General features: G+C 46.1%; 1 protein-coding gene across 12 annotated transcripts in view; it reads right to left on the bottom strand.

Annotated features, from left to right (window-relative positions):
- RHCE (Rh blood group CcEe antigens) overlaps positions 1-12,791 on the bottom strand; it is a 68,591-nt gene that overhangs the window by 13,932 nt on the left and 41,868 nt on the right. For 10 of the 12 annotated variants that reach the window (XM_063631561.1, XM_055261112.2, XM_055261117.2 and 7 more), the window contains 2 exons: positions 11,278-11,411; positions 862-941 (listed from right to left, as the gene is read on the bottom strand). In XM_063631561.1, coding sequence (XP_063487631.1) covers positions 862-941; positions 11,278-11,411 — 214 coding nt within the window. The remainder of the gene's footprint in view (positions 1-861; positions 942-11,277; positions 11,412-12,791) is intronic. The other 2 variants (XR_008653805.2, XM_055261113.2) reach the window with 1 other exon arrangement.

The raw sequence follows: 12,791 nt of genomic DNA, 5'->3' as shown, positions 1-12,791 counted from the left end.
CTTTGTTGAAAGACCTCCAGTGTCTTCCCATCTTTTATAAGGGCCTGCTCCTCACTATCCTTCCGCCCTCAACCCCTGCCGCTCCTTCTCACTCCATTCACACCAACCACACTGGTCTCCTTACTGTTCCCTCAACACACAAAGCATGCTCCTGTGTCAGGGCTTCTGCACTTGCTATCCTATTTTCATGGAATGTTCTTCCCCTAACTAAATGCATGGCATATCTCCCTCCTCTTCACTGGGGTCTCTGCTTAAAAGCCAACTACTCAGATAAGCCTTCCCTGACCACCCCCCTAAAAGAACACCCCATCCCACACTGACTCTATGTTTCTCTAGTTTGCTCTGTCATCACAGCCACTTCTTACCATCTGACATCGTTAGACACTCATTTGTCTATTTATTGCTAATACCTTCCCCCACTAGAAGGTCAATTCCATGAGGTCAGGGAATTTGTTTTGCTCACTGCTGTGTCCCCAGTGCCTGGCTCATAGTGGATATTGAATAAATATCTGTTGAATAAAATAGGATTATGGGTGTTCTCAGAAATAAAAGGTAGGCTTTTGGGTGTAAGGATTTTCTCGGGCTTCTGTGCAAAACTGAGCGTGATCACCAGCCCTGGGTTCAAAAGTCTGCAACGTTGCCACTCACCCTACTTATAACCTCAGGGATGTCCCTTCCCTGACCTGGCCTCACAGTCCACATTAGCAGCAGGTGACCTCTAAGAACCTTTCGAATTCTGAAGTTATGTGATCCTCAGGGAAGAAGATGGGGCACATATACATCCAGCCACATGGCAGGGTGCGCTCTGGACGTGGGTGCTGTGTCCTGGCAATGGTGGAAGAAAGGTGGCCTCACACTGACCTGTCAGGAGACCAGACGTGAGAGCTATCGCCATGGCCAAGCTGAGTTCCCCAGTGCTGAAGAGGATCTGGAAGCCAATCCTAGAAATGACAAAGCAGAGGTGGTCACTTGGGCATCAGGCAGCAGAGGTCATCAGGGACGAAAAGGACTGTTGGTGTCAGTAGTGCCATTGCCAGGAAGGGCCATGAGGAAAACAAGGGTCCTCTTCCTGGCTGGTACATTCCCCTGTCATTTTCCCAAAAAGCCATGCAGACATGTGGGAGGGAGGGAGGCGAAGGAGATTCCAAGATCATCTGTGGCTTATTTTAGTTCTCAGCACCTCATGGATAATGAACCAGACCAGGAGTCAGAAAACCCAAGCTCAAGTCCCAGCTCTGTCACTTACTAGCTGCAAGACCCTGGGCAAGTCCCTTAACCTCTCAGAGCCTCCAGTTTTCTCTCTCTCTCTCTTTTTTTTTCTTTTTTTGTTGTTGTTGTTGTTTGTGAGATGGAGTCTCACTCTGTCATCCAGACTGGAGTGCAATGGTTGGCTCACTGCAACCTCTGCCCCCCAGGTTCAAGCGATTCTTGTGCCTCAAGTAGCTGGGACTACAGGCATGCACCACCACACCTGGCTAATTTTTGTATTATTAATAGAGACGGGGTTTCACCATGTTGACCAGGCTGATCTCGAACTCCTGACCTCAAGTGATCTGCCCGCCTCGGCCTCCCAAAGTACTGGGATTACAGACATGAGCCACCGCGTCTGGCCAGCCCCCAGTTTTCTCATTAGGCAATTAAAGATGAAGGTTCTATTTCTCTTGGGGCAAGGTGGGTGGGGTAGAGCTTGGCTTTCAGACCCATCTCCCCTGCCCATCCCGACCCCTTGAACATACACTTCCAGGACCTCTCTCCTTTAAGGCAACCCCAGGGGTTCAATTCAAACATTAAGCTATTACGGGGGCCCTTGGATGCTGAATGTGATTGTCCCAGGGTTCAGCCTGCACCTGGGCACTGCCAGCCCCTTCACTGCAGCCCCACGGATAGTTGTACACAACAAGCCAGTTTTTTAAGCCTTTCCTATTTCTTGTCTCAACAGGTGGGCAGCTCATGTTCTCATTTTTAAGACAAAGCAAAGCTCCAAGCCTGCAGCCTCATGGGGTGGACCCCACCTTGTATGTCATTTGGTTATCTTCCGTGTCTTTACTGATTGTTCATTATAAAGTGGGAGAAATAATGACAGTCCCTACCTCATAAGATCACGGGAGAGTGGAGAGAATTAAAAAGAATTACCTGCAGACTAGAAAAATAAATTAAGGCCGGGCATGGTGGCTCATGCCTGTAATCCCAGCACTTTGGGAGGCTGAGGTGGGCGGATCACGAGGTCAGGAGATGGAGACCATCCTGGCTAACACGGTGAAACCCCATCTCTACTAAAAATACAAAAAAATTAGCCGGGTGTGGTGGCAGGCGCCTGTAGTCCCAGCTACTCAGGAGGCTGAGGCAGGAGAATGGCGTGAACCCAGGAGGTGGAGTTTGCAGTGAGCTGAGATCGCGCCACTGCACTCCAGCCTGGGCGACAGAGCAATACTCCATCTCAAAAAAAAAAAAAAAAAAAAAGAAAAGAAAAATAAATTAAAAAGATAAAAAGAGTTGCCACCCTGCTGCTCACGTAGTGAGTGCAGATGTCAACAACTACCTGCCCAACCATCCAGGCAGCCATCCCCCCTTCCGTGTGGCAAGCTCTAGTCCCTCATCTTTGCCATCTTTGTATATCTTCAATAGTTTGCTTCCTCCCCAGCACCAAACACAGTTCAGGTTATCAAAACCTCAGGTAAATGTTTGTTGAATGACTGAAAAATGGAGTCAATTACTCAATTCATTGATCTAATATTAAGTGATTTTTAGAAAAAAATTCAGGGGGACATCTGCATGACCTTGCAAAATTTCTTTCTTTTTTTTGAGATAGAGTCTTGCTGTGTCGCCAGGCTGGAGTGCAGTGGCGTGATCTCAGCTCACTGCAACCTCTGCCTCCCGAGTTCAAGCTATTCTCCTGCCTCAGCCTCCCGAGTAGCTGGGACTACAGGCAAGAGCCACAATGCCCAGCTAATTTTTTTGTATTTTTAGTAGGGACAGGCTTTCATCATGTTGGCCAGGATGATCTCGATCTCTTGACCTTGTGATCCACCAGCCTCAGCCTCCCAAAGTGCTGGGATTACAGGTGTGAGCCACCGTGCCAGCTGCAAAAATTTTTAAACAGGACATAAAAGAACTAAACATAAAGGGAACAATGATAAATTGGGCTATATTAAAATTAAGAACCTCTCTTGTTCAAAAGACACCATTAAGAAAGTAAAAGGTGGGCTGGGCATGGTGGCTCACACCTGTAATCCTGGCACTTTGAGAGGCCAAGGTGGGCCAAAGTTGAGGCCAGGAGTTCAAGATCAGCCTGGCCAACATGGCAAAACCCAGTCTCTACCAAAAATTATTTTGTCTATACAAAAATTAGCTGGGCATGGTGGCACGTGCTTGTAATCTAAGCTACTCAGGAAGCTGAAGTATGAGAATTGCTTGAACCTGGGAGGCAGAGGTTGCAGTGAGCTGAGATAGCACCACTGCATTCCAGCCTGGGTGACAGAAGGAGACTCTGTTTCATAATGAAAGAAAGAAGGAAAAAGGTAACCCACAAAGTGGGATTCATATCCAGGATACGTAAGGAATTCCTACAAATCAATAAGAAAAAGACAGAACACCACAATAGAAAATGGACAAACTAACTGGAATAGACATTTCACAAGAAAAGATATTCAACTGTCCAAAAAGCATATGAAAAGTGTTCCATTTAGTTAGTTATTGGAGATATCAAAATTTAAACAATAGGTTTGATTGCTAAATGACTAATCAAAAAGAAGGAAAACACCAAATGTTGGCAAAATGTGGAGTAAAAGGAGCTTCTATACACCACTGGTGATTAGATTGGTGCAAATTACTAGAGAAAATTGTTTAGCAGTAGCCACTAAAGCTGACTGTGTGAATACTGTATAATTCAACAATTTCATTTCTAGGCATATAATCAACAGAAGTGCATTCGTGTGCTCCAAAAATAAAAGTGCTAGAATGTTCATAGGAGCAATACTAGAATATTCATAATAGCTCCAAACTGGAAACTACCCAAATCCTCCTCAATAACGGATAAATAAATTCTGCTGCATTCACATAATGGAACACTTGTTCCAACTATCTTTTCTTAGATTCTCTATTTGTCTATCTGGCATTCATTTATCACAGGGCCACACTAATGGCCAAAGTTGTTTATCTCATTTTCTTGCAAGTCAGCTTTCTCAGGCATGGGAAACTCATAACCCCCTCAGCTACAAATTCTAACATGTGTTTTCACTTCCTGCCCATTAGTGGATGCCCTCACCCAGTTACTCTCCCACCATTCTTTTTCATAAAGGCATAGTCCCAGTTCCCCCTTTCTTTCTGCTGCCTGGTCCCTGGGTGATAGTTTTGTGTGGCCCTGCATGATGTGTTCTGCCTCTTGTTTACAGGCGAACTGTGAACAACAAAACTTACCTTCCAATAATACTGGAAGAAAATGCCACTCTGTCACCTTTATAAATTAAGACCCAAGCATGACAGAACACTATATCCCAGTGGAAAAAGGGTACAGCAATGCTTAACAACCTGGATGAATCTCACAACTACAATGTTGAGTAAAAGCAGCATACAGAAGCACAGACTTACTGTATGATTCCACGTATATTATCTCAGTTCATTTTCTGTTGCTATAACAGAATAACACAGAATGGGTAATTTATAAAATAAGTATATATAGCTCATGGTTCTGGAGGCTGGGAAGTCCAAGAGCATGCTGCTGGCATCTGTTGAGGACCTTCTTGCTGTGCCATAACATGGCAGACGGTATCACATGGCAAGAGGGCAACAGCATGTCAACTCAGGTCTCTCTTCCTCTTGTAAGCCACCAGTCTCATCATAGGGGCCCCACCCTGATGACTTTATCTAATCCTGGTTACCTCCCAAAGGCCTCAACTCCAATTTCATCAACATATGAATTTGGAGATTAAGTTTCCAACACATGAAATTTGAGGGATGCATTCAAACCATAGCATTCTGCCCCAGCCCCCAAAATGCATGTCCTTCTCACATGCAAAATTCATCCCAATAGCACCAAAGCCTTTTTTTTTTTTTTTTTTTTTTTTTTTTTTTTTTTTTTTAGAGATGGGATTTTGCTCTATCATCCACACTGGAATGAAGTGGCATGATCATAGCTCACTGCAGCCTCAAACTCCTGGGCACAAGTAATCCTCCTGTCTCAGTCTCCTGAGTAGCTAGGACTACAGATGTGTGCCACCATATCCAGCTAAGTTTAATTTTATTTTATTTGTAGAGACAGAGTCTCACTCTGTTGCCCTGGCTGGAATGCAGTGGCACGATCATAGCTCACTGCAGCCTCACACTCCTGGGCTCAAGTGATCCTCTCACCTCAGCCTCCTGAGTAGCTAGAATTACAGGCACATGCCACAATACCTGGCTAATTTTTTTATTTTTATTTTTTGTAGAGACAGGTCTCACTATGTTGTCCAGGCTGGTCTTGAACTCCTGGGCTCAAGAAATCCTCCCACCTCGGCCTTCCAAATCACTGGGATTACAGGCATGAAACACCATACTTAGACAACCCCCAAAGTCTTAACTTGTTCTAGCACCAACTGAAAAGTCCAAAGTCCATGGTTTCATCTAAATCAGATGTGGGTGAGACTTAAGGTACAATTCATTCTACGGGAGATTCCCTCTGTCTGTAAGCCTATAAAGTCAAAACAAGTTAGCGACTTCCAAAATACAACAGTGGAACAGGCATAGGACAGACATTCCCATTCTAAAAGGAAAAAGAGGCAAGGGAAAAAGGGTAACTGGTTCCAAGAAAGTACAAAACCCAACATAGAAAACAACATTAAACCTTAAACCTTCAGAACGATCTTTTATTCTATGTGCCACCTTCTGGACACACTATGGAATTTGGACCCCGAAGCTTCGGGGAGCCCTGCCCCTGTGGTTTTGCTGGGCTCTGCCCATGTTGCAGTTCTCACAGGTTGGAGTCTCATGCCTGCAGTTCTCCCAAGCTGGCATTGCACTATGACAGCTCTACTGTTTTGGGGTCTTGGCAGTGGCCCCACCCTTATAGCACCACTAGACACTGCTCTACTAGGGGCTCTCTATGGTGGCTGTTCACAGCCTCCTTTGAAATGTAGGTGGAAGAAGGCATGCCCCCTCAGCTTTTGCATTCTGCACACCTGCAAAATTAGTGCCATGTGTATGCTGCCAAGGTTTATGACTTTTACCTTCCACATCACACCTGTGGCCACTTCAGCCACAGCTGGGATGGCTGAAGAATGCTGCACCAGAAATGTGGGGAGCAGAGACCCAAGGCAGCCCTGGGCAGCAGCTGGTCATTCCAAACCATTCTGCCCTCTTAGAGCTCTGAGCCAGTAATGGGAGGGGCAGTCTTGAAGATCTCTGAAATGGCTTTGGAGTTTTTCTCCCTTGTCCTGATGAACGGCCTCTGGCTTTGTTCTATATATACTAATTTTCTTTCTTCCTTTTTTTTTTGTTTTGAGACAGAGTCTTGCTCTGTCTCCCAGGCTGGAGTGCAGTGACGTGACCTCGGCTCACTGCAGGCTCTGCCTCCTGGGTTCATGCCATTCTCTTGCCTCAGCCTCCCAAGTAGCTGGGACTACAGGCGCCCGCCACCACGCCTGGCTAATTTATGTGTACTAGTTTTCTTATCAATCGGTAGCTTGGTCACACTCTCAGTTTTCTCAGCTGAAAATGTTCTTTCATTCTCTACAACATGGCTGACCTACAGATTTTCTGCCTTCTATAAATAACTCTGGCACAGATGAAGTTCAGCTAAGATCTTCGCTTCTTTATAAAAAGGATGACCTTTGCTCCAGTTTCCAACACGTGGTTCTTCAGTTCTATCTGAGACCTCATCAGAATGGCCTTTACCAGCCATATTTCTATCAGCATTCTGATCTCAACGACTTAAGTAACCATTAAGAAGTTCCAGACTTTCCCTAGTTCTGGGGTCTTCTTTTAAGCCCTCACCAGAACTGCAGAACTGTCTTTAATGCTCCATTCTTTTTCTTTTTCTTTTTCTTTTTTTTTTTTTTTTGAGATGGAGTTTTGCTCTTGTTGCCCAAGCTGGAGTGCAATAGCATGATCTCAGCTCACTGCAACCTCTGCCTCCTGGATTCAAGTGATTCTCCTGCTTCAGCCTCCTGAGTAGCTGGGATTACAGGCATGTGCCACCACGCCCAGCTAATTTTTTGTATTTTTGGTAGAAACAGGGTTTCACCATGTTAGCCAGGCTGGTCTCGAACTCCTGACCTCAGGTGATCCACCTGCTTCAGCCTCCCAAAGTGCTGGGATTATAAGCCTGAGCCACCGTGCCTGGCCTAATGCTCCATTCTTGACAATACAGGCTTTTTCTAGCCTGCTCCTCAAAACTCTTCCAACCTATTCCCATCACCCAGTTCCAAAGCCAGTTCCACATTTTCAGGAATCTGTTACAGTAAAAACTCTACTTCTTGCCTTAATTTTCTTTCTTTGTCCATATTCTGTTGCTATGACAAAATATCAAACTGGGTGATTATAAAGAAAATAAATTTATTTAGCTCACAGTTCTAGAGGCTGGGAAGTCCAAAAGCATGGTGCCACCATCTGGTGAGGGCCTTCTTGCTGCATCATAACATGGAGAAGTCATCACACGGTGAAAGGGCAAGAGCACGCCAACTCAGATTTCTCTTTCTCTTCTTACAAGTCACCAGTGCCATCATACCTCACCCCATGACCTTATCTAATCCTAATTACTTCCCAAAGACCCTTCCTCCAAATACCATCAACATATGAATTGAAGGATTAAGTTTCCAGCACATGAAATTTGGGGGACACATTCAAACCATCACATATATAATGTACAAAAACAGACAAAACTGACCGATGCTGTTAGAAGTCAGGTTAGTGATTATCCTGGAATGAGACAAGAAGAGGTTCTGGGTGTTGGTTATGTGGGGATATCAGAAGATTCATCAAATGGTACTTGTATGATATTTGCACTTTTCTGGATATAGCTTATACTATGTAAGTTGGGTTTTTTTTTTTTTTTTAAGTAATAAGTGGCAGAATAGAAGATAAACCCAAACCTGCTGACTGCCACCCGACAACTCATTCTATATGATGCTGCCTGGAAAAAGAAACGAATGAAGCAGAAGTTCATCACCACGATAACAGTCTCCCTGCACGGGGTCTCCCCTGGCCAGACCCTCAGCTCAACACATGTCCTCACAGCAGCCCTGTGAGTGAGCTATTAGTGTCCCTGTTTCACAGAGGGCAAGTTCAGGTTAGGGAAGTGAACCAAGAATTCCAATGTTTTGTGGCTTGGAATGGGTGGCTCTTGGGATTCAAACTAGGCAGGCCTGTCCACAAAGCTTGGCCAGATGCTTCCCAGATTTCAGGATTTGAGGACAACATTCATGAATTTAGCCATACTGGCATTCCAGAGATGCTATTAAAAATTTTATTTTCTCCAAATAGACTTATTTTTACATTTAAATAAATGAATTTAAAAGAAAACTGTGTTACTAGCTTGAAATAGAAGGGAAATGGGAGGTAGCTGTAAAAAGAGATACAATGAAAACAAAATGTTGCTAAAATCTCTCCCAGATATGGCAGTCTGAGGTTTTCTCTGCTATTCAAAAGAGTGGTTAACAAGAGCTAGAAGGGTGCAGAGATTCTCAGCCCAAGTGGGGACTTTCTTTTCTCCCTGATGTAATCAAAGGACTGAGAACTGAAAAAGACTATCTGCAACTGCATGATTCAATGCCATTTCACTGTGCCTTCCCATCACTTAAAAATCCCACAGTTTGTGGGAAATGCTCCATCCTGGCTCTGATCACAGCATCTGACTCAATCACATATGCTCATCTGAACAGGAAATTGGGAAATATTGTTCGTGGAATTAATGCAAAGTCAACTGACTTGCCCAATGCCACCAAGTAGCTAATCCACAGTTCCCATTAAGTGTTGTGACTTTGCACTTAATCCTCTCTCCATCTTTCCATTACATAGAGACGTCCTCATACTGATGCAGCATCAGTCATCATGAAGAAAGGGGCTATGTTCTATTGCTAAATCTGCACAGCAACCCTGTGACATAGGTCTTATTTTCCCATTTTACAGATAGAAAACTGAGATTTAGAGAGTTTGAGTACCAGGACTAAGGCTGCGTGACTGGTTTCACGACTGGTGAAGTCCACGCCTTTTACTCTCAGCAGACCAAAGGCCTCCGGAAGAGAGATCATCACTATCACTATGCCCTTCCCTATGCCTGGGTCCTGCAAAGGCAAGAGGATAACTGCTTCTTGGTCCTCAACTCACTCACCCTGATGAGAGTTGACTTGCAGAGATGTGCTGGAGCCAGTTCCCATAGGCTCAGTGAGCTGACTGTTCTCATCTCTTCCCAAGTCCATGTGCAGTGATGTCTCCTTGATGGCTTGAACTCAGTCACGTGGGAAGCGTTTGTACCATAGAAATTGCAAGTGCTACCAATCAAGGCTTTATTTTCTTGGAAAGCCAGTTGTTAAGTTAATCCTTTACCAGCAAACCACTGATTGGCTTTTTCTTTTTTGGCTACAGGTCAGTGGTTCTAAAATTTGAGCTTGCAAAAGAACACTTGTGGGGCTTGTTCAAACATGGACTGATAGGTCCCACCCTCAGATTTCTAACTGGGTAGATCTGGGGTGGGGCCGTAAGTAGGGCTTGCATTTCTAACAAGTTTCCATGTGATGCAGGTGCTGTGGAGAACCAATGCTTCCAGAGAACCACAGAATCACAGAATTGGGAAGCTCGGCAGCCCACAAGCAGAATTTAGCCACACAGTGTTACTAACAATCTTGAATTTTCTGCCAGTACTTGGGAGAGCACATGCAAAACTCTAGATTTTGAGCTCTTGAGAAGTCATTGGATCTGGCAACACTGAGCCTGGGTCCCTGCACTGTGAGGGTGGGTGCAAGCTGAAGAGCTTCCCTTCCTTCACTGGCTTTTTTTTTTTTTTCTAACTTCCCCTGCCTGTTCTCTGCAGGCATCTGAGTGGGACCTTGCTAGGTCAAGTCCTCATCTTACAGAGGGGAACTCTCAAGCCCAGAGAGAAGAAAGGTTCTGCTTAGAATTGCACAGTTATTAAGATAGTGGCAGACACATCACTGGAACCCATTACAGAGGCGCCTTGCTTCACACAGGCCATCCCCTCCTCATCCCAAGCAAGGATCTCTCACCCACTGATACGTTCTCCCTATAATGTGGGGCTACAGTTGTCTCTGTAGAAGGCATCCAAGAACCAGAAGGAACCCCAGCGCCTCCATGATTTCTCTGAGACACCTCCAAACACATCAGCTCCTCATCACCTGCTTCAGCCATTTTTACAGCCAGGTTCCAGCCGAGTGACCTTGGGCAGATAACTTCTCCTAAATTTCATTTCTTAGAGTCTGAGAATACCTCAGTAGGCGGTTGTGAGAATTCAAGGAGATAATGCATATAATGGTTTTTAGCACAATGCCCAACACTTTTAAAGCAGTCAATAACAGTAGTAAATGTTATCAGTGAATGTGATTATCATCATGCTATCAGTTCATCTCTAAAAATCTATCCCTATATCGTGCCCAATTCACTTTTTCATTTTATATAAGCCATGTCCAGAAAATATTCACACAACATCCAGGAGGTAATGGCTAGAGCTCTGGTGTGTCAAACTGACCATTGCTGTCCACTGTCTAGGGGCTACAGGACCTACCTCTGGTCTGGAGGCCCACATTCCCACCTCACAGAGAGACCTCAGCCAAGGTCCACCCCTCTCTGGGCCTCAGGGATGGGTTGTGCTTAGCGTGTTCCTGCATTAGCTTATTAAATCCAGTAGCATCCCAACAGCCCTGTGAGGGGAGATAGTATCATTATCTCCACTTACAATGGGGCGACTGAGGCCGAGAAAGGTTAAGCCACATGCCCAGCCAATATGCAGTGGGAGCAGGTCCACAGCAAAGCTCTGCATCATGACCTGAACCACAGTCTCAATTGGCTTGGGCCTATTTGACCTGCTCTGTGTTTGTGGGGTCTCAGATTTCGCGTCTTTGTCCTACACCTAGGCTGCCCTATTTGGAAAGAAGAGGTGGCCTGGAGAGGTGATAAATCCATCCAAGGTAGGGGCTGGACAGAATTTCTGAATAAATCAGCCAATAAATATTCACCAAAGCCTACTGAGCACCTGGCCCTGAATGCACACGCCCCAGCTAAGGACTCTGTGCACATTTCTTCCTGAGTTGGAGGGGAGTGTTAAGGGGATAGGGGGTAAGCCCAGTGACCCACATGTAATTGCCGGGCCAGACGGTACGAAGCACCACCAGCACAACGCAGGTGATCTCTCCAAGCAGAGCCGGCAAGCCGAAGGTGTAGTGCACGCCGTGGCTGTCGTGAATCTCCAGCACTCTGTTAAAACACACCTGTGGACAAGTGTTATTATAAGCAGACTGGCAGGAGAGACCCATATTCCCTACCCACCCCTTTCACACACCATTGGTATCCAGGGCACCAAAGGGGGATGGGCACTAAGGCTCACCTCAAAGAAGCCCTTCTCGGACTTGAATGTGCACTCACATCATCGGGGAGTTTGTTGAAATGAAGAGTTGGCTTTAGTGGATGTGGGGTGGGGTCTAAGAGCATTTCTAACAAGGTCCCTGGTGATGCCGATGCTGCTGGTCCACAGACCACACTTTGAGTAGCAAGGGTCTAGTGTAGGCACTATTCACAATTTCAGCTGATAATTCCTTGTGGTGGGGGCTGCTCTGTGCACTGTAGGATGTCAAGCAGCATCCCTGATCTCTCCCCACAAGCTCCCAGTAGCAGCCCTCACCCCACTCTGTCAACCAAGAACGCCTCCAGGCATTGTCAGATGTCCCCTGGGGGGTGACCGAGACCCACTGGTCTAGCCCAAATTTAAGCACCGTCCCAAAGACAACACAGCTGGTTAGAAACAAAGCATGAGGCCACACCTCCAGATCCCTACGCAATAATCCTTCCTCCCCATCACTCAGCCTCCCACACAGCCGTGAGCCAGCAGATGTGGACACATGTGCAAATCCAATCAGGCTGGTTCCTTCCTTAGGATCCCCATTAGTCTTCAGAATAAAAATCCAGGTCGGGCGCAGTGGCTCACGCCTGTAATCCCAGCACTTTGGGAGGCCGACGTGGGCGGATCACCTGAAGTCGGGAGTTCAAGACCAGCATGGCCAACATGGCGAAACCCCGTCTCTACCAAAAACACAAAAAATTAGCCGGGTGTGGTGGCGGGCGCCTGTAGTCCCAGCCACTCAGGAGGCTGAGGCAGGAGAATGGCGTGAACCCGGGAGGCGGAGCTTGCAGTAAGCCGAGATCGCACCGTTGCACTCCAGCCTGGGCAACAGAGCGAGGCATCGTCTCAACAACAACAACAACAACAAACAAAAAACACACACACACAAAAATTAGCCAGGCGTGGTGGTGGTCACCTGTAATCCCAGCTACCCAGGAGGCTGAGGTAGGAGAATCACTTGAACCCGGGAGGTGGAGGTTGCAGTGAGCCGAGATTGCACCACTGCACTCCAGCCTAGGTGACAGAACAAGACTCTGTCTCAAAAAATAAATAATAAACAAAAAATAAAAATCCAGACTCCTCAACTAGCCCAGGAAGTGTGCCTGAGCACCTCCCATCTTTCAGGGATCTGGGTCCACCACGCTCCTGGGTGGACCCTATGCCTTTAGAATGCCTGTTTCCTGGTTGGGCCACACACTTTTCTTACCAATAAGCTTTCATACATACTGTTCCTTCTGCCTGGAATACATTC

The sequence above is a fragment of the Symphalangus syndactylus genome, chromosome 22 (assembly GCF_028878055.3).
Source record: "Symphalangus syndactylus isolate Jambi chromosome 22, NHGRI_mSymSyn1-v2.1_pri, whole genome shotgun sequence".
In the NCBI taxonomy this organism is placed as follows: domain Eukaryota; kingdom Metazoa; phylum Chordata; class Mammalia; order Primates; family Hylobatidae; genus Symphalangus; species Symphalangus syndactylus.
Note: the sequence above shows the minus strand (reverse complement) of the source record. Positions and strands in the feature narration are given on the sequence as shown.